The sequence below is a fragment of the Dermacentor albipictus genome, chromosome 3 (genome assembly GCF_038994185.2).
Source record: "Dermacentor albipictus isolate Rhodes 1998 colony chromosome 3, USDA_Dalb.pri_finalv2, whole genome shotgun sequence".
In the NCBI taxonomy this organism is placed as follows: Eukaryota; Metazoa; Arthropoda; class Arachnida; order Ixodida; family Ixodidae; genus Dermacentor; species Dermacentor albipictus.
In genome coordinates, this window is record NC_091823.1 from 102,893,874 (window position 1) to 102,916,049 (window position 22,176).

At 46.1% G+C, this 22,176-nt stretch overlaps 1 protein-coding gene across 1 annotated transcript in view; it reads right to left on the reverse strand.

Annotated features, from left to right (window-relative positions):
• The window catches only part of LOC135913373 (vesicular glutamate transporter 3-like), a 57,840-nt gene that overhangs the window by 15,945 nt on the left and 19,719 nt on the right, over nucleotides 1-22,176 (reverse strand). Inside the window, exons 3-7 of the mRNA XM_065445973.1 lie at nucleotides 13,206-13,320; nucleotides 11,465-11,552; nucleotides 6,867-6,944; nucleotides 2,716-2,852; nucleotides 767-898 (exon numbers count right to left, since the gene is read on the reverse strand). Of these exons, the coding sequence (XP_065302045.1) occupies nucleotides 767-898; nucleotides 2,716-2,852; nucleotides 6,867-6,944; nucleotides 11,465-11,552; nucleotides 13,206-13,320 (550 nt within the window). The remainder of the gene's footprint in view (nucleotides 1-766; nucleotides 899-2,715; nucleotides 2,853-6,866; nucleotides 6,945-11,464; nucleotides 11,553-13,205; nucleotides 13,321-22,176) is intronic.

The following is a 22,176-nucleotide window of genomic DNA, read 5'->3' on the forward strand; positions in this document are numbered from 1 at the left end:
CCTTTTTTCAGTAGCTTTATGTCTTATGTTTCGCCCTGCACTTCGGTATAAGTCAACGAAAGTCTTAACAATGAGCTTAAAATGGTGCAGTGTTAAAGAAGCGCAGTCACTTACATGTCCTGCGCTTCTTACTTGTCTTTCTTTTCTTTAATATTCTTTTTCTGCCCCAATTCGATCTGGTCTTCCAACAAGAGTCCCGCCAGTTGACTTACCACGGTGGCTGCACAAGGTTACGGTATTATGTTCTGCTGCTGAGCTCGAGGTCTCAGGTTCGATTGTCTGCCACGGTGGTGGTATTTCAACGGGGATGAATTGCAGTAACGCTCCTCTACTTTATTTTTAGGTGGAAAAAACAAGATAGCCGTTCACCTTGTCCCCTCCCCTTTTTATTTCTATTTTGCGTTAAGTAACCACACATCCTATGGTACAAAATTGCCGAGTATGAACCGACTAGCCCAGTAACACGTACCACTTTAAGTGTACCCTGGATAGTCACGTTAATCGGGGCCCACTACCCTGCGGCGTCTCTCACATACTAGGTGTGGCCTTTGGGCTTCATCTCATCCGTGGTTCATCCTAGGTCATCTGAGTAGACGTTGCGGTGCTTATAAAACAAGCCGGTTCTTGCAGCTTATACTCTGCAGCTCTGTTTCATGCTGTGTAGGCTCAAGCAGGGCGCTAGCTACTTACGTGCTATATAGGAGCGTGACATTTTGGAGTTAAGAGGTATTGCACCACTACTGTATACAGCTCCCGAGACACTCACGGTGACGCCTCCCAGGTACATGAGGTAGTTGTATTTGCCGAGCCGTTGCTCCGCCATGCCAGCCGCCACACATAGGCACACTAGGTGAACGGGAGTGCTGCGCAGAATCTGGCGCCAGGGGACGCAGTGCGCCTGCAAATACATAACGAAGCGCGTGCAGTAAGTGTTTCGCTGTAACGAACTCGCCGTACTTCCGTATACTCTGAAGTAGACTCTGAAACTTTGGCGCACTTTGTCGAACCCTCATATCACAACGTATCACAACAAGGCCGAAATATAAAGCCCTTATTAAAACGTTTCGCCGTTCCTGTGAGTTTGAAACAGGGAAAGCCTATGGTGTTAACACTTACGGCCAATCAATCAACAGTCGTCGACCATCGCCATGGTGATATTAAATTCATGCCCCTTCAGTTGCGACTTCCATTTCCTTCGTTATTTTTTTACTGCATCGAAAAGAATCGCATGCAGAATATGAATATTTGCCTCGAATGATTTTTTTTTCTGCATTTACAGTAGGTCCCTTTGTCCCCTTAGTAGGTCCCCTTTTGTCCAGTTGCAATGCTCAAATGTTCGCAAATAAATGGTAAGTGACGGCTTAACAAACTTTAAAAAAATGATAATATAAAGACTTCCTCTTGTGCGGCACCAACAGAAAGATATATATATATATACACACTCGGGACCCTCACTCGACGAGGGTCTCAAATATTACATACACAACGAGGGTCTCGAATACAGCAACATTGATGCCTTCAGGCATGTGTGGGTTTATTGACCGGTTGCCTTCACCCAAAGAGATCACGTTCTTGTGACGCCTGCGGCATAAAGGATGTTCCACATCCGCCGCCAAGGTCTGTGAGTGGTGGCGCTGGCTAACACTCCCAAGGTTCTACTAGGAAACGTAAATACCCAAGAAAGTGGATGAGGAAACGGCACCGCGGTAGTTCAATTGGTAGAGCATCGCACAAGAAATGCGAAGGTTGTGTGATCGTTCCTTACCTGCGGCAAGTAGTTTTTTTTTTTTTCATCCATTTTCATTTCCATTACTTCATCGTTTGTTTATTTCATTTATTAAGCACGAGTAATTCCCTCTATGTTGTCCTTGGTGTCAGTGGTTGTTGGCATCTTATGGTATGACTAATAAAAATCGGGCCCCTCGGTTAACCCCCTTTCTTCTTGTGTATATAAGGTTTTTAAGAAGTCGATTTTTAAGAACATTGTTTCACACTTACGGGACTGGGCGTTCTATCAGCGACGTAAGCAGAACGGCGTCTATATTGCGGTACAACTTTCTAGGCCAACGATGGGATCGATACGGCGGCAAATCGCCCGCAAGTAAAAACGCTCTAAAAGAAAAAAAAAGAAGTGCCACGTTCTCAGCCGCGTTACTTTTAAGCTGGAGCAGAGAAAACACAAACATCGCATTTATAACAGCAAAATCAGACTACATAACCCACTGCGCGTTGAATTCGACTTATTTCTCTGCTCTTCAGCGTTTGGCAAAATGCGAAACCACCGCACGTGAAGGCTACGCTGATTCAGTATCTGCTTCAAGAAAACGAAAGCGCTGTCAGACTCTGCCGGACTACTTGGCGCAGTAACACATGCGCGGGAGCACCGCTCCTGTCCAGTGACCGAGTACAGTAAGCGGTATTTATACGCACTCTGTGAGTTGGACAGATAGCATTTGTACAGGACAACAGTTGCCTAAGGACAATGTTGGAGTTGGGAAAGGAGAGGGGGATAGAGCACACGTAAGGCGTATGGTCTCAAGCTCTGTGCGTTAAACCAGCATGCGACGCTGCTGTCTTAAGGCACTTTTTATTCTCCACACACAGCGCCACCGTTTGGCGCCACCATATGCTGCTTTTAGGCGAGAACGGCATGTTTGTCCCCGAACCCTGGTGTACGTGTAAACAGCTGCCTGGCAAAACCGTCGCTTTCCTTACCTGCGAGCTCGAAGAGAACGCCCGGCCGTTTCCCTCGGTGATGCGAAGTCGCTCCGCTTCAGTCACCGACTTGTTGTGATAGGGGTCGTCGAAGAACAGCAGGTACCAGAGCACGAACCAGGCGAGACCCAAGGTGACTGCCGACGAGAAAGAATAAAGAAACAAAACGCAGATGGGTTAAATGGACGTCGGATGCGAGTGTAAACGTCAGCTAAAGGCAAGAAAGTACGTACGCTTCCGTCACAACCACGGGGTTGCTGCACAATGGCCATCAGTTTACGGTGAATGCTTAGACGTATTCTCAAAAGTAAGGAAAATTAATAGGCTTGAAGAGTGGAAGAATTGTTTACCATTCTTCTCGTAGTAACGTGTTCATTTCCTGTTGGTGTTTATCAAGAGCCACTACACGTCATTCGACTGACTGTGCCTTATGATTGTGCGCAATTCATAAAAAAAAAGAATTACCTCCGCATTACGCAATATCCTTAAATATGGGGCGCTATAACGTAAAGCTATTCCAAGCTTTCCAATTCCAATTCTGCAATCAACCCTCCGCGATTGGCCAAATACTTTTTTGGACCACCTCCACTTCGGCTGTCGGTCACGCGACGTCATGAAATCAGCGATAGCTCCCATCTGATATGAATTGTACACACTGATTATGTACGATTATGTATGATTATGTATGATTGTACCGGACAAAAGAAAAATCGTTATTTCTGGTTCTACGCCTTTTCTTCATTAGCCCTCGGCTATTGGTCAAGAGTTTTCGGGCTGCACCCTTCACCGGCCTGTCACGCAACGTCACAAAGCCGCGAGAACTCACCGCGTCAAAGTGACGCTGAGCGCTTGTGTCTCGTCCTTGTTACTTTGTGGTTGCATGTGTTTCGCGCTGTTATAATTTTTAAGTCAAGTATGCACCAACTCGCCCAGAAAGAAGTTTTAATAAAGTGACCTGTAAGCGTTAAAGACGCATTTATATGCCGAACCAAACGGAATTTTCTTCTGAATAGCTGCAGGCTGCCCCGTTCCGAAACGAACAAAAAATGGCTGCCACCAATCGCTCAAGCACTGCTACTCGCACCTGCAGGAGAGCATGGGTTTATTGGCATACAATAAATCTTTGCGTGGCCGTGTAGCGTTTTCGAGCACTTTCAGCACGTTTACAACTTCGTTCTGCCAACTCTTCTTTGCTGAGGATCCGTTTTAGCGTCATTCTTAAGCTTCCGTTACATGCCGCCACGATTTTCGACCAGCCACCGCAAGATATGTAAGGGAAAATGGACCAGTCGCAAAGCGGACCAGTCGCAGACGCCGGCGCCACCCTCTTCATCCGGTTATCGATTTTCAGTGCAGTGGCTCGGCCCCATCGAATCCCTCTCCACTTGAGCGTGCTCCTCGCCTCTTTTCAGCCAATTAGATAAGACAAGCCGCTCAATGTAGGCGATGTTATTTGTTTTTCAAGCATACAAAAGAGACCTCCAATGAACGAGGACACCATTTGATTGGTCTGTCCAGACAACCATACGGGTCGCCGCCCGAAGCTTGCGTCGGCGGTTACGCAAATTTGACGTCAGCAGATTGGAATAAAAACATTGAAATAGTTGTAAGGCCCATGTTCTGGTTAGTATGAGCGACCACTCCTTAGCACCGTGTGATGTGTCTGTAACCAAAAACAAAGCTTTTAAACCATAAGCATTGAACTTTCCACAATTCTTGAAGTCGTTTGATCGAACTGTCGCTCAGTAGAAACCAATTGGGTTACACATAAAAGCAAGGCTCATACCATCGATAATTATGATTTTTTATAATTATTTTACGACGCTTACATTTTACCCACACTCCGTGGCTCAACAGATGCTCCGACCTAACAAACAACTTTATCGAAAATGTCCCCGAAACTTCGAAGCCCTCCAATAATGCCCGCTACTGGCCCGGTTTTAGATAAGCTGCTTCAACAGGTTACCTCGAAACGTTATACTGGTCCCCTTATCGGGGATATAAGTGCACATTTTGATCAGTGGTCAATGCTGTGTCGTCGTATAAATGTTGGAAATTTCTGTAGCGCGGTTCTGGAAGACATCAGAACAAGAGCAAGCAGATTGGGGAAAGTTTTGCTTGCAATACTTTATGGGGCGCCAGAAGCAAACCTCGACTGCTCTTTGCTACTAAATAACATTGTATACAGCAAATTCCATTTGGAATATCGCGCCAACTTCGGGAGCTCTGACCGGACACCTATATTTAACGGCCCTTAGCTAACTATGTGACTGCGCTTTAGTACTAAGGCAAACATTCGTACAATATCGTTTCGATACTTACAGTCAACCGTAAGAGCTTACGAACCACAGATCTAGGAATACCCTGAATTTCTAAGCAGTTTTTGACCGTAGTCAGTAAATCCTTAGACCACAATGTTTTTTTTGTTTTTGCTTTTGTTGTTGTTATTATTGATTTACCTCAAACTCCAAACGCCCTTACGGGTATTACATCGGGGTCTTTCAATAAATCAAGGATAACTGAACTACGTTGTCAAGCAGAGAGACACGTTAAACTAAAACAAAAAAACGAACAAGAAATATTTTACCTTCTAATTTCGGGCTAGCCTAAAACAAAACCATGCGCTCGAGGAACAACAGAATCTGGTTAAAAATAAAACACGAAAAATTGAACACGACGGCACTCTAATATCATGAACAAAATGACCAAATCAATCATAAGCGTGTACTTTAAAAAAATCGGCTTTGCTAAAAATTCAACTGGATTCAAAGCGGATGCGATTTTATTCGGCAACCTGTTCCGTGAACATGTCATTTGCATATTTGCGAATGACATGATTGCGCAAATGTTGAACTTTTTCACGATTCCCGCCGTCCGTAAACTTTTGCGGTCGACTTATCAACAAATTCCGGAGCACTGACTGAATACCGGAGTCTGCAGAGCCCTCTTTAGGCAGTTCTGGCGTCGGATCTGCAATAAGCTAATCCGTTCTCGCGGAGCGAACAGTTATTATACTCTAAGACGTTGACCGTAGAGATGGGTTTTTTTTTCCTCAGAGCAGCCGTGCGAGACAAGCCCGAAGAAGAAGGTGGGAGAAATGCACAGGCACACGAAGACGATGACGTACACACACAAAACTCACAATACTAAAACTGTGACTAACATACATGAATAATAATTCAGACATTTTTTCTTCACAGTGCTGGCTTATTACAGAACTTGGGTCACTGACTACTTGGGTCGCTGGGTATGGGCCCTTACTGATAACTTATGCACTGGGCATGTGCAACAAGGTTATGTGCAACTGGGTGTGCGCCCATTTTATGCCAATTCTTTGAATGACTGTGCCACATTGACGCCAGCTACACGAAGCCTTAAATGTATTTGGATATGTGAGGCACTTCTTTGTGCCCCCACGCGCCTCTCGTCGTTCTTCCTTCGACAAGCCCAATGCATCGCCTTCGTCCCCGAGGCGCCGTCAGCCAACAGCTACAGGCGACGACAGTGTGTTCGTGTCATCCGCCACTGCTGCTACCTCGCTAACTCAAGGGAGCTTCGCGTCATTTAGATTACAATACCGTGAATTTTCGTTTTCTTCTTGTTCTTCGTCTTCCCTTTTTTCAGCGAAGCTCATGTAGATTTTTTTTATTATTATGCTGCCGTCAGCCGGTTGGCAAGTTCTTTATTTTATCATTGTTATATTTTATAATGGATTATCTCAAGTGCATGTGTAAAGCGTTAGCATTCTACCGTGTGTCCCAACTAACATTAGCCAAGCCGTTCAGCGAAAAAAAGAAAATTTGAAACGCCGTGCAAGATACAAGTATAAGACCTACGGTGTTCCGTCGCCAGCGTTCTGACAACGAACACCGTAGGTCTTAACGCCGTTTATAGCACGATGTTGTCCAAATGTTTTCTTTAGAGCTTGGATAACGTTAGCGGGGACACCCTATGTAAGTAACGCTTGTTGTCGACATATTTAGCCTATATTTCTTACGAATACGATTGCCAGCAATTGCATTGTAATAACTTTACATTGGGCATGTTTCGCTTCTTGAAGAACTTTTACTTTGTCATGCCTTTTTTTTTGGCGTTGTCATATAATTCAACGTGAGAGTGCTGGTAATATGTATAGGTGAACGTGCACTTACCGTTTGCAAATATCACAGGCGACGTGACGAATTCGAACTCAATCGCTTCAAACATGCACCGGCCTCCAAGTAGGGTAGCTTGCATGTAAAAGAGAAACAAATGCATTACACACGCGTTTATTAAAAAAAAGGGGGGGGGAGAGGGGGAGCGGTTCCTCAAAAAAACTCTTTCTGTGGTCGCCAGTGGCCTTGCCTTAACGGTCTCGGACACGGTTCCTGCCTATTTCGCCAATGCCTAAGGTTCGATGATAACGTCAACGCGCTCCAACGATATTCTTGTTGGTCGTATTCATGGATCAAGATGGATGTTGGAGCGTGATGTCGCCTGATAAGGCCGTCCATCAAATGCCGTGCCCATTCGAGCGTCGTTGAGCATAAATTAGGTGGAACCAAGATTTTTCATAAATGTTGTCAAAAATCGCAAATTTTCATAAACGAAGCTATCAATTTAACAACTATATAACTCACCACTATATATGATATCACAATTCCGTAAATTACATTTAATAGTAGGTCTAAGCCGGGGAAAGCTTAAGTATTGCGCATGAGTCTCAAATATACCACTAATATGTGAGTAGGCTTTTGCAAAACCTATGTAAGCAGTGTAACAAATTCACGTGAGATATAAATTCACATATCAAATTTGTCGCCTTTTAATGCTCTAACAGACGTAGCTAACAGAAGTGCGATATCTCTCCTTTTCTTGTTGCAAAGCTAAAAATTTGTAAACATGTTGCTTGATTGTTTTTTAATCTTGCTAATTTTTGGAAATTTCTTTTGAAGAATACAGGCCTTAAATGAAAAATTCCATTAGAAAGATCACTATATATTACCTTTGTCTTTCGAATGCAACAAATTTCATTAAGGTCGGTCCAGTGGTTACCTCAGAAAATTGTTCCTGTGTTTTGCCTGTATTTGAATAGAGAGCATCGGAGTTGGGCTCCAGCTAAAGCTTCCCCTAAAACATCGCGGTATCGATCAAGAGGTAAATGAGGACGGAAATGAGAAGGTTATTCTGTAAGTGGACTGTCCCATTTCTGCTGCTGATCGGTTGGAGCTGCACCAGTGAGGAGGAGACTGGCTGAGGGCAGCTGCCTCCCTCTCACTGGTGAGTCACTCAGCGCTACGGCAGCATCCGAAACGGACACTTACGGAATGCCTCCTCCCTCTACCGATCTTGTATACAAACTTGGTATTTAAAACAGCGCGACAGACTGAACACCAGTAAAAAAAGGAAGCAGACACTGGTGCCCTGTCTGTCGCGCTGTTTTTAATTCCAATACTGTCGCACCAACTCGACCGAGCATCTAGTTTGGCAGTTTGTACACAAACACATTTCTAAGAAAGTTGGTGGGAGGGCGGCAGGCGTGCTAGCTTAATGGATAAAGCGCAGCACGCGTAAAGCGGTAAATGGGGGTTCGACTCTCACCTGCGGCAATTTGTCTTTTCGTCCAGCATCATTTCCCTGTACCTTACTCTGTCGAAATTTAAAATAAAAATTTAGAGTGGCGTTTTACTTCATGAACGCGGGTGATGCGCAAGCGTATGAGTGCTATAGCACACGCGACGCTATGGGCCCTCGGTGCGCTTTGGCTCCTACACTCTCCGCACCAGAGATCGTATTCAAGACAGGGCTGGCGCGGCCTCACCACACGCAGCAGCCGCTGGAGTAGAACACCCCGTTGTAAACATTTGCTTACTATTTAAGTTACCTAACATGGTGTCAGCGCGCACGGGCCAACAGCAAGCGTCCGCACTCGATGACCACGGACACTCGCTGTCAAAACGCTGGCGTGACGAATCCAGGCAGCAGCAGCGAGCGAGGTATCCTTAGGGCTGTCTGTCACTTCAGCACAAACTCAGCGGTGAGAACACAACGCACGAAAAGCACCGAGCTGTGGGCCCACCTAGACAGTGCCCCCAAAGCATAGCGCTTTCGAGATAAAGCGCGCGCGACCGCGCGCAACCGAGATTGCGCACGCAAGATTGAGTCGCCATCGTCAGCTCACCGCCGCACGCCTTCACTCGCACACCCAGCGTACGGCGCGCAAGGACGTGTTACGTGGAGACGAACCCACTACGTATTCATCGCAAATAAAATCAATAGCAACTGCCGGAGGAGGTCAACCTAGCGTGCATCCGCCTACCTCCTCCTCCACTTCGCTCAACGTTACCTGCGCCTCCAGGCGCCTTCCTCGTTGGCCTGCCACGCGGCCTGAGACAACCACCGCCGATTTCTGACCATTTACGCTTGCGCGTAAAACATCGCAATTAATAACACTATCTCTCACTTCACCGCCTGCTTGTTCTTATAGGCGCCACTAACGAAAAGGTCGAGCCCTTCGGTTCCCATTTTTCTCCTCACTCTAACATATTAGCATGGTGTCGCATAATGGCGTCGCCACCCTTACACAAATAGAAATAAACGGGGCGTATACCGTGTATACCGCAGCGTATACCGTGTGCTCGTGGAAAGCACGTGGTATACGCTGCGGGAAAGTTGTTCTCCCCGCGAGGCTTCACCGCCTCATTGGAGACTGGCAATGTCCAGAAAAGACGCTACCTACTCGAAGGGAATCGTGACCTTATTGCGGCCACCTATTCGTTTCCCTTTCTTTCCTTTTCCGTGAAAGAATTGAGGAGAGAAAGGGTGCGGTGACTGAAATAGAGCGTTAACTATTCACGTTGATGCTTTCACACGTGAAAACAGAAGTCCTCGTCAACAGTCATGTCCAGCGCTGCCAAAGCTATGAAGCGTGGCGCGATGATGTTAAAACGGCCTTGTTTGAGCAGCTGCGGAAAATATATAGCACTAGAACCTAATCATAGTTTTATTCGGATGGTATAGAGATTGGCAGATAGGCTACGTCGAAGCCGGCTATACCAAAATTTGCGTTGTTATTCTCTACTCCGAGGCTATGACGTGCTGAAACAGAGACCGGGAGAAGCTTAAAATGGTTTGTTTGTTTGTTTTTGTTGTTGTTTTTGTTTTTGTTGTTGTTGTTGTTCTTGTTGTTGTTTTTGTTGTTGTTGTTGTTGTTGTTGTTGTTGTTGTTGTTTTTGTTGTTGTTTTTGTTTTTGTTGTTTTTGTTGTTTTTGTTGTTGTTGTTGTTGTTGTTGTTGTTGTTGTTGTTGTTGTTGTTGTTGTTGTTGTTGTTGTTGTTGTTGTTGTTGTTGTTGTTGTTGTTGTTGTTGTTGTTGTTGTTGTTGTTGTTGTTGTACAGCACCCTTTAATATATTTAGCATTCCACTGATCCCTAAGGCGAATTAACGGAGGAAAGATTTTTTATTCTCTAAAATAGTAAACATTCGAGTATATGGCCGCAAGGCAATCAGCGAAAAGTAAGATGGTAAAAAAAAGGAAGAAAAAAAACGAGAACAGTTGCATACAACGATGCTAGAGTTATACTGTTAACCGGTGTATAGGCCGCAGGGACGAACTTCGACTGAAAATGGGTTTTTCCCTTAACCCAGCGCGAGTAAACAGCAGGTTAGCAAACAATGTTCGTCAGCCAGTGAAAGCCTGGGTCATTCATTATACTGCATACAGGAGTCAATTCGAAAACCGTCAATACCACACTTGTCGGGGCTGCCAGAACAACAGAAGCTAAGCATGTCGGATTTGTTAAACGGCTCCTGAATTTCTTCATCGGCTTCAGAATCTTTGGTTCTTGTGCACGTTAAATTTTACTGAGCTTGAGCAATGCCCTGAAGGTTCTTCGCGACGCCATCACAACTGTTATTGTGTTTTTCACACATATGAGATCGCGTATTAACGCGTTGCGCGCCTTGCAACGAAGTCTCCGGCAAGTATTGAAAAGCCGAGAACTTTAACTGTCGCGAACAGCATTCATTTGCTAATGAGGAACTGCCGGTATGAGCTGTAAATATTGCTCATTCGCAGCAAGGATCATTGCGTAGCTGGTCTAGCTACATGTCATTTAACCCTGGCATAGATTGCAGGCCAATCTGGCCCCGTTTATTTGTTTTTGTTTTTTCAAGTGCGCATCTGATCGTAAGAACTAAAATCGTGTGTAGTCCGCACCCATAGGTATACTCCGTACACCCCGATATTTCAACTTTTCATGTTGTGCAGTCCACGCACTATAGTCCGGAAAATACGGTAAGTCATGATCGATGTCAGAGGGAACACCGAATTCGTTTTAAAGCAACGATTACTCGACACACGTAGACTCAAATCCGGCAGGTTAGTATGTAACAAGTAGCTTTTTTTGTTCAAGAAGTTAGTCGGACTGGACACACTCTTATAAGTCGCGCGTGTGTTGAGTCACTAGCGCCTGTTAAATGTGAATTTTAATGCTTTGTTTCTCAACGCTGGAGGGGAAGCACAAGACCGGGGTTGCATCGTGGGTAATATTGCACTTGCTGCACTGGAACCGCCACCGTTTGGTGCTTTTAAAGTGGAGAGAACACAGGAAAGGGATCATTGGGAAGGGCACTGCTTCGTCAGCTTACATGGTTCATTTAAATAGAGTGGTTCCTGTGGTTTCTGCGAGGACTCAGTGTGTGCATGGAGCAACAACCGCGAATGTCACGTGGAAACGATGTGCACCTGCGCAGCCACCTTATTAACATACTGGATGTGAGTATGGCGAACGTCGTCGTTCGTTCGTCGACAGGAGTCCAGTCGGCCAGCACGCCGTACAGGGACGTCACCAGGAAACCCTGCAGCAATAAGAAAAGACGGGAAACGGAATCAGCGAGTCAGCCGGTGACCGAACGCGTTGCGAGTTTGAGCGACCTAATGGGCCATGGCAGAGTTCTTAAAGTGTTCCCAATTCTCCCAATACCCACCACCTTTCATCCCCCACTCCACTCTGTGCGTAGAGGGAGGGGGGGGGGGAGAGAAGACTTTTCCGGCACTTTCGTCTTTCTTTATATTGTACCAGGGCAGGCACGGTACGACACGGCGTTCGATGAGGCGTGAGGGGGGTTGGGAGGACGGCTTCTGCGACGGTTGCAATTCGTTGGAACTTTTTCAAAACGTGCATATGCAGTTCCCGGTATAGGTAGTATGCAAAATTAAGACGCAGAATCATGTCTGGCGTCTCCAGCTTAACGCTGCATAATATCAGGGTGCGTTTTTTTTTTTCACTACAATATTTATATATATATAAAGAGGCTATTGCACAGCTATCATGACACTTTTGCATAGGAATTTCGAAGTCAGGCGGACATACATTGCGGCGAATAACGTATGTCTCAGGAAGCTAATTAACAAAACTTCGTTAATTAACTTTTATCAGTTCCTCGAGGGTTGTTCTTATACGACAAGTTTGGAGCCAGTTGAATTTTGGTCAAGTAAAACTCTTGCTTGGGCTAGTTGGTTCATGCTTGAATTAGTAAAGGCAAGGAGACCGGGACTCGAGAAGAACACGCCGAAACTGAACAGAACAGGCTGAGAGAGCAAGAAAGGCAGTCCCGCCGTCAGGTCAGACGGGAACGCCCCGTGAGTAATGCTGGCAATGTCCAGCGACCTCATTTATTTATTTATTATTCTTAAATTATGGTCTTTTATGTGCCAACACCTTGTGTATCTGTAATTAAACGGATGGAAATAAGTGATTTGGTTTTATTTGAAAACCACGCTCTGATTATGAGGCACGCCATGTACCGGGCGACTCCAGATTACTTTCGACCATTGGAGTTCATTAACGCGCACGCAAGGCAAGGTACAGAGGTCCCCATTTCAAAAATAAGGAGTTGATATCGTGGCTAAAGCACAGTGGTATTGACATGCTTTTCTACAGCCTTACTGATATACGTGAGCTACGTCGAGGTGTCCAGTAAGAGCTCGTCAGTTCCAGGTCTCGCGTTCGCGTACTTTGCCTTCGCATGTTGGTAGGCGCATCTTCTCCCTTTCGATTGCATTTAACGATACGGAAAGGAAACGCGCAGTTGCTCAGGAAGAACAAAAATCTCAAGAAGTGGCTCCTTTCTTATTTGCTTTTTTTATTTTTTCAATTCCCTTGACCAAAAATTTCTTGAGGAAGGTGTTGCGAACCGTATGCCCTGTCTGCTTTAAAGCAAATTAATGTGAAACAAAGCCAGAATAGAGAGAAAATGCAAATGGGACGTTCGTTAGTCTTCTCATTATGTTTCTTTCTGTCTCTTTTTCACCGTGAGAGCGGACCCCGCACTGCGGCCAGGGCGAGTCCGGCCCCGCTCGAATTTTTCAAAGCAGCGCACCCTGAATGTGTTTCTCTTCGGTTCGATAAGAAAGGGAGAATAGCGACAAACAATTGCAACAGTCGACGAAAGAAAAACGTCCGCGAACGTTTTGCAGCGAGAAGTAGCACGGGGGTCGTGAAGACCGACCTCGGCTGCTCCGTTGAGGAACTGCGCTCCCGCCAGTCCGTGGATGCCGAGGTGAATGGCCAGCGGGGCCACTTCAAGCAGCACCGACAGCGTCAGCAGGGAGGCGCCGAACACCCTGCACATAAGCCATCATCAAGTTCAGCCCTGTAAACATTACCATTCTGAGCAACATTGTGCCATTTAGCCCCCGTCGTGGCGTAGTGGCTTCGGCGTTGCGCTTCTAAGCTCGAGGACGCGGGATCGAATCCCACGGCCACGGCGGTAGCATTTCGATGGGGGCGAAATGCAAAAAAAAGCGACCATGTACCGTGCATAGGATGCGCGTTAAAAAACGTTAAGATTCCCCCACTAACGTGTGTCTCATGATGACATCCTTATTTTGGCACGTAGAACACCAGTCTAATTAATTAATTAATTCATTCATTTTGCTAGTTTGGGCCCGTTGGTACACAGCCGGGGTGTCGACGGTCGACGCGTGATTGCCTGCAGGGACGATGTCACAACAGTGTTGCAAATCCCCACGCTTGGTGGCGAAGCATCCTTGGGCCAGAAGGACCATCACGCCCTAGATTGTGTATGAGCCACTAAGTATGCGCAATTTTTCGATAAACCTCTTCGTCGCCACTTTGGGTAGCTGGGCATTTGCCACTGCGCATTTGCTACTCTTCCATGACAAAAAAGATACCTTAACTTTCTACTGCCCTCAGCGGAATGGAACCCGCGCGACGCGCGAACTTCGCGGCGGCGCCGTTAGGTGGCACAGCGTGTACAGTGGAAAGGGATCCGTAGGTGACGCACACCTTCCAGAACCGCTCGGATTTAAATTGAACTGAAGCATCAGCCGGTCAGCTGTCGGGATAAGGAAGAGGCGTTTAGAGTGTTGGTGGCAACAAAAGCAAGAAAGAGATTGATACGGCCGCATCCGTTACAGGCGTAAGTAGCGGTACAACGTCGACAGAAAAGTCTTGAGGAAGAGAGAAAAGATTAAGCAGATGTATACAATAGCATACCTGAATAACTCGAGCAAGCTAGGTCACTCTTTGTAACCGCCCCGTTTCAAAGGAGGTGCCAATAAATCATCATCATCATCTAACTGCGAGCAGTCCGGCTGTACACAGGCTTCGGTGCTGGCAACACGATCTCGCAACATTGCTTCAATGCCAATAGCATTACCGTAGACTGTCACACACCCCGTGAATGAGACGCCAACGGCGGGCGAAATTCCAAAGCCGACTAATCAGCTTCCGCAAATAATCCCACGAAAACACGGACAATTAATAGGAGGCCTTCTGGTGCGCCAGCGAACGCCAGTTGCGGTCCAAAGACCGAGCCGGAGCCCAGAGTTGTCAAAACTCAACAAAATATATACTTCAAATAAGGCGGTTACACACACATGTGCACTTCGGCTGGGTACACCACAATGCAGTTCAGATGGGTGTTAACAAATCCCTGCAAAATAATGAACGACAAGCACTAAGAGTTCCACACGTATAGCAAAGAATGAATAGGAGTACCAACTGTCCACTTGTATTCACCCGTGCTGGCGTTGAGCCAGACGTCCTTCACGTAACTTGAGGCAAATCTCGAAGAAGGGACTTCTCCAGGAGATGCATACACCCGAGGAACTCGTCGGCTAGCTTGTCGAGGAATACCCTTCTTCTGCAGACGGTCGGTATGCACGTCACACCTCCTTACCGAGGCGGTCTGATCCGCCGAGTCCAACACGGCGCTCTTATCGTCTCCGCCAGCGTCTCTCGAACTTTCTGATGAAGTCGTGCTCCCACAGCATGAACAAAGCCTCGGGATCCTCTAGACATTTCTCGCGTTTTCGGCCGCGGCCACTGAAACGTGTTCGAGTAGGGCGGTGACCAGGGTTGCCAGGACTTCACGAGAAAGATTAGCCGAAAAATTCCAAAAAAACAGCCAAAAAAGTCAGGAAGTGCAACAAATTCTTTACTTGGTAGCCGAAGAAAGTCGTCACGGTGCAAGAAACCAACAATTGCCAATTTTTGGCGCGAAGATGAAGAAGAAAAGAGCGAGAAATGCTTGTAGTTTCGTGCTTCATTGATGGCAAACAAAAATAACAGAACAACGCAATGTTATCACATGGTATTTTATCATAATTTACCATAATGTTCAACTGACGTTCTTTGATTATTTTCGCCGCCCACTTTCGCGCTTTCTCATAGCCGAAGCGGTGTCGCCAGTTTCAATACAATAAACTCACTGCACGCCGTCCTTGCACCACTATGACCTCATTTCAAACATTCCCGTTCGAACTGTACGACGTCGCAGGCTTCTCTCCCTGGTACGCAGTCGCATAGTCACATAGACGTTGACACCCGTAATGTCATGGCTGCCATGACGCGTTTTCAATTGTTGCCGTTTCTGGCACCAAGAACCATGGTCTTCGAGATGCTCTGTAGCGGTAACCTTCGCTGGGATTGTTAGGACACCACCTATTGATTCCGTCCTACGAAGGACGCAAAAGCATTTCCTTTAATCATCATCATCATTATGATCATCAGCCTGGTTACGCCCACTGCAGGGCAAAGGCCTTTCTCATACCTTTCCAACTACCCCGGTCATGTACTCATTATGGCCATGTCGTCCCGGCAAACTTCTTAATTTTAATCAAATCTTAATCGTCACGACGCGTTAAACCATCTGTTGGCTGCATTATAATAAAGTAATTCCAGTGCTATCCTATACTATGTCTACAGTGGACCCTGACCAAATTTTCGTAAAAGAAAGAAAGCACAGACACAGAGACGTACTTCTGAACATAGAAAACCACGAAGTAACTTTGCTTAAACAACCCTTATTGTACACGAGAGCTCAAGAATTCGGACATCTAAATGAGGTTAGCTCTTGTACGATAGTAAATAGGGGAAGGCGGACGGGTTCGATTCCCGCTGCCGGTATGCGCTGTAGTCCATGTTGGCCCGCTGGTACCGTAAGTACCATGCGGCCCAGGTTAGTCGCGCTCCTGCCCGCGATTGACGCCGCACGAGAAGCAGCCTGGGAAAGTCAGGACCAGTGTCCTTAAGGAGAGTGACGGATCTTCCGCGATATAGCCAACTCTGTTTCGTGGATGCGGCTGCGAGTTCGTGGATGTGGATAGCGGACTCATGGATTGCCAGGGAAAGCCACTCTTCAATTTCGCATTGGATGCTAAAAGCGCTGCCTATAATGAACGTATGTTACTGCAGCTCAAAATAATCGTAGTTGACAAGTTTCTTTTGATCCTTTAATGATGATACATATAAATACCCACAAGAATGTGCAAAAAATAAGTAATAAACAAAAAGAAAAAAATCTTTGCCGATATTTTTCCAGCAGTATGGGGCAGCCCTAGGCAGGAAACTCCAAACGAGCTTCACCCCAACCCACTTTGTTTTTAATTTTTACATGTACAGCTCTCATCACGCGTAAGCCATAGGCGTAGATTTCCTTTGCTCTACATCACATGTGTGACACCACTGCAGCATCTTGCATCGGTATCTCTCCTCTGCGATATAACCAGCACGAGGGTTGACACGGGACATAAAAACATGCGACAAGGACAAGTGCTTGTTCATCCTGAAGGTTAACCCTTGAGCTGGTTATATCAATATGCTAGCCCGGCCTCACACCTGGCTTGATTGCTCCTCTGACCTTGCTTTCAAAATAGAGTGAATGGCGTGCCAAGCTTCCTCTTCCCCGTCCAATGTTCCTGCTCTAAACCAAAAAATGACGCCTGCTGCCTGTCATTCAGTGTTGGCCGAATACATTTAGCAAGAAACTTCGTTTGGCAGATATAATAAAAAACAATTGGCAGATATAATAGCCGAGATATGTCTCGGCTATGACTGCCTGTATTTTGCGGAACGTATTGCGTCCCACATGATAAGTGATAAAACTGCTGTAAGGTGCATTACAATAAAGAAAAAATGTGTGGCAGGCCATAAAATTCATCGGCCTGAGTAGAGGCATAGCACAAGAGTTGTCAGCTGATTAACCCTTCTGCGTCTGTCAGGACCAAAAACAATACCACTTGATTGCAAATGCTTCACGGTACCTAACATGCGTTCGCAAAATCCTCCCCTAACGCCGACAGGGTGCACGTCCGCCTAATTGTCGAATTGGCGTGTAAGGCAAGGGTATCGAGAAGTTATTTTGTTGCCGAGCGTTGGAGAATCTATATTTACTCATGAAAGTTTGGATGTTGTAAAAAAACATTTCGTAAGATCTCCTTTCTAACCGAAATTTTTCATAAGCAAATGCAGGTCCCCTTGAAGTAGTTCTACCTACTAGCTCGCGATGGACAACCATGGTCAGCAACAAAGGCTAACCATGGTTAGCCTTGGTTATTCTTGATTACAAGTCCAGGTTAGTCTGGCTGTCTAGCTATGTTGCGGCGTTTAGCCAGCCGTTCGGCGCATTGTTCGTCTGTTTCCTGGGCGATTCGTTTCCTCTTCATCTCGTTCCGATGTCGATTCCAGGCCTCCCCCTGCTTATCAGAATTGTCGCCGTCCATAATGCCGCCTCAACTGTTGTTGCGGCGCACGCGAGCTCTCCTTTTCAATCCTCCGACATGTTATGAGGCATGCTAAGCAGCTGGCGAAGCGAGAGGAGGCGAGCGCAATGACGGGGAAATCGTGTGACGTCATACCAAACGGCGGAGGCGGCAAGGCGCGGCGCTGCGCAGCGGTGGAACACCTGTGCCTCGGTGCTATGGGGAACCAGCGCTGGAGTTTTCACGACACCTACAGCGCCGCCCTGGCGGTCAGAACGTTCACAACTCAGCCGCTCCCGCGGACGAAAATGGCTACTGGTAGTGGCGTTGCGTGCGCTGAAAGTCGAAGGAAAACAAAAGGACGCCGACGGTACTGTTACGTATACAAGTGCCACAACTACGACGGGATGAGGGAGGATGTATCCCTCTGCGTCTTTCCATCTAAACCCTACGAACAAGAACGGAGGCGGCATTGGATACAAGCAGTCAGGCGAGCGGAGTAAGTTCCTGTCTTGTCGCCCTGTCAAGCGGTGTCAGGCTGGTTTCTAAACCAAATTTCGCGTGTGTGCTTGGTTTATTCGATAGTGAAGACGGTCAGCCGTGGCAGCCAGTACCAAACAGCAGAATGTGCAGTCGGCATTTCGTCGGAAACAAAATGAGCAATAGCATGCACCATCCGGCATTACATACCAACCATTTTTCCTTCGCAATACCACCGCCAAGCCCCTTCCAATGCCACCGCACGAAGCGAACGATACGAAAAGTAAATATTATCCATTCTTTACCAAGAATTACGTGGGAGGGAAGCTGCCTTGTAATACGAGTTGTGTGCGCATACTGCCGGCGCACGCGCGTCTAAGCCGCCTATGTGTTTCTTTAAAAATGCGCATGCGGATGAGGACTCGGCGCGGAGATGCATCCGGTAAACTTATGTCATCATCATCATCATCACCATCACCACCATCATCACCATCATCAGCCTAGTTACGCCCACTGCAGGGCAAAGGCCTCTCCCATACTTTTCCAACTACCCGGTCATGTACTAATTGTGCCCATGTTGTCCCTGCAAACGTCTTAATGTCGTCCGCCCACCTAACTTTCTGCCACCCCCTGCTATGCTTCCCTTCCCATGGAATCCACTCCGTAACCCTTAATGACCATCGGTTATCTTCCCTCCTCATTACATGTCCGGCCCATGCCCATTTCTTTTTCTTGATTTCAACTAAGATGTCATTTACCCGTGTTTGTTGCCTCACCCAATCTGCTCTTTTCTTATCCCTTAACGTTACACCCATCATTCTTCATTCCATAGCTCATTGCGTCGTCCTCAATTTCAGCAGAACCCTTTTCATAAGCCTCCAGGTTTCTGCCCCATATGTGAGTACTGGTAACAGACAGCTGTTATACACTTTCCTTTTGAGGGATAGTGGCAACCTGCAGTTCATGATTTGAGAATGCCTGCCAAACGCACCCCAGCTCATTCTTATTCTTCTCGTTATTTCAGTCTCATGATCCGGATCCGTGGTCACTACCTGCCCTAAGTAGATGTATTCCCTTACCACTTCCAGTGCCTCGCTACCTATCGTAAACTGCTGTTCTCTTCCGAGACTGTTGAACATTACTTTAGTTTTCTGCAGATTAATTTTCAGACCCATCCTTCTGCTTTGCCTCTCCAGGTCAGTGAGCATGCATTGCAATTGGTCTCCCGAGTGACTAAGCAAGGCAATATCATCAGCGAATCATAAGTTACTAAGGTATTCTCCAATAACTCTTCTCCCCAATTCTTCCCAATCCTGGTCTCTGGATACCTCCTGTAAACACGCTGTGAATAGCATTGGAGAGATTGTATCTCCCTGTCTGACGCCTTTCTTTATTGGGATTTTATTGCTTTCTTTGTGGAGGACTACGGTGCCTGTAGAGCCGCTATATATATCTTCCAGTATTTTTACATATGGCTCATCTACACCCTGATTCCGTAATGCCGCCATGACTGCTGAGGTTTCGACTGAATCAAACGCTTTCTCGTAGTCAATGAAAGCTATATATAAGGGTTGGTTATACTCTGCACATTTCTCTATCACTTGATTGATAGTGTGAATATGGTCTATTGTTGAGTAGCCTTTACGGAATCCTGCCAGGTCCTTTGGTTGACAGAAGTCTAAGGTGTTCCTGATTCTATTTGCAATTACCTTAGTAAACACTTTGTAGGCAACGGACAGTAAGCTGATTGGTCTATAATTTTTCAAATCTTTGGCATCCCCTTTCTTATGGATTAGTATTATGTTCGCGTTTTTCCAAGATTCCGGTGCGCTCGAAGTCATGAGAAATTGTGTATACAGGGTGGCCAGTTTCTCTAGAACAATCTGCCCACCATCCTTCAACAAATCTGCTGTTACCTGATCCTCCCCAGCTGCCTTCCCCCTTTGCATAGCTCCCAAGGCTTTCTTTACTTCTTCCGGCGTTACCTGTGGGATTTCGAATTCCTCTGGGCTATTCTCTCTTCCACTGTAGTCGTGGGTGTCACTGGTGCTGTATAAATCTCTACAGAACTCATCAGCCACTTGAACTATCTCATCCATATTAGTAACGATATTGCCGGCTTTGTCTCTTAACGCACACATCTGATTCTTGCCTATTCCTAGTTTCTTCTTCCCTGTTTTTAGGCTTCCTCCGTTCCTGAGAGCCTGTTCAATTCTATCCGTATTATAGTTTCTGATGTCCGCTGTCTTACGCTTGTTGATTAATTAGAAAGTTCTGCCAGTTCTATTCTAGCTGTAGGGCTAGAGGTTTTCATACATTGGCGTTTCTTGATCAGATCTTTCGTCTCTTGCGATAGCTTACTCGTTTCCTGTCTAACGGCGTTACCACCGACTTCTATTGCGCACTCCTTAATGATGCCCATGAGATTGTCGTTCATCGCTTCAACACTAAGGTCCTCTTCCTGAGTTAAAGCCGAATACCTGTTCTCTAGCTTGATCCGGAATTCCTCTAGTTTCCCTCTTACCGATAACTCATTGATTGGCTTCTTGTGTACCAGTTTCTTCCGTTCCCTCCTCAAGTCTAGGCTAATTCGAGTTCTTACCATCCTATAGTCACTGCAGCGTACCTTGCCGAGCACGTCTACATCTTGTATGATGCCAGCGTTTGCGCAGAGTATGAAGTCGATTTCATTTATAGTCTCACCATTCGGGCTCCTCCACGTCCACTTTCGACTAACCCGCTTGCGGAAAAAGGTATTCATTATCCGCGTATAATTCTGTTCTGCAAACTCTACTAATAACTCTCCTCTGCTATTCCTAGAGCCTATGCCATATTCCCCCAGTGACTTGTCTCCAGCCTGCTTCTTGCCTACCCTGGCATTGAAGTCGCCCATCAGTATAGTGTATTTTGTTTTGACTTTACCCACCGCCGATTCCACGTCTTCATAAAAGCTTTCGACTTCCTGGTCATCATGACTGCATGTAGGGGCATAGACTTGTACCACCTTCAATTTGTACCTCTTATTAAGTTTCACAACAAGACCTGCCACCCTCTCGTTATTGCTATAGAATTCCTGTATGTTACCAGCTATTTCCTTATTATTCAGGAATCCGACTCCTCGTTCTCGTCTCTCCGCTAAGCCCCGGTAGCACAGCACGTGCCCGCTTTTTAGCACCGTATATGCTTCTTTTGTCCTCCTAACCTCACAGAGCCCTATTATATCCCATTTACTACCCTCTAATTCTTCCAATAACACTGCTAGACTCGCCTCACTACATCACGTTCTAACGTTAAACGTTGCCAGGTTCAGATTTCACATATATATATATATATATATATATATATATATATATATATATATATATATATATATATATATATATATATATATATATATATATCGGCAAAGAACGGCTACATTCCTTCCTAAAAGAACAAAGCCTGGGACTCAACCTGGCAAGTTCTGAGAAGTTTTCACGCTCCAAAACGGGTCAGGTACGGGAAGGTACTAATCCTTGACGCCACACTGACGTGTATATACTGGTGCCATGGCTCGGACGCGGAATTCAATAAATAGAAGTTTGGTCTTCATTCTCTCCAGTAACGACCGAACTATTCAAGGCTGCCCCAATCAAAATGGTGTTTTGTACTGATATTTTACCAGCCTTATGAGCTGATTTCTTGTTGCTCATTAGTGTCCGTTTAAACTTTTTCGTTGTCAAAAACGCTCCGTTTGCTACGCGTGCATCAAACTCACTCTTGTATCCTGCCTTCCGCTTATTTTCCTTTTTTTTTCTCTCCAAACACGGCTACAACAAGCTTTCTGCAAGTCGCGACATAACGCTACCATGCTCATTGCGCTGTCGCGATCATACAGCTTTCGCAAAGCCCGCCGTTTCAAAAGTCATTTACCAAGAAGGAGCGATGCTCCTTTTTGGTAAATAGAACCCGCATCAGATATTAAGATGATAAGAACAGATACTACACTTTGAC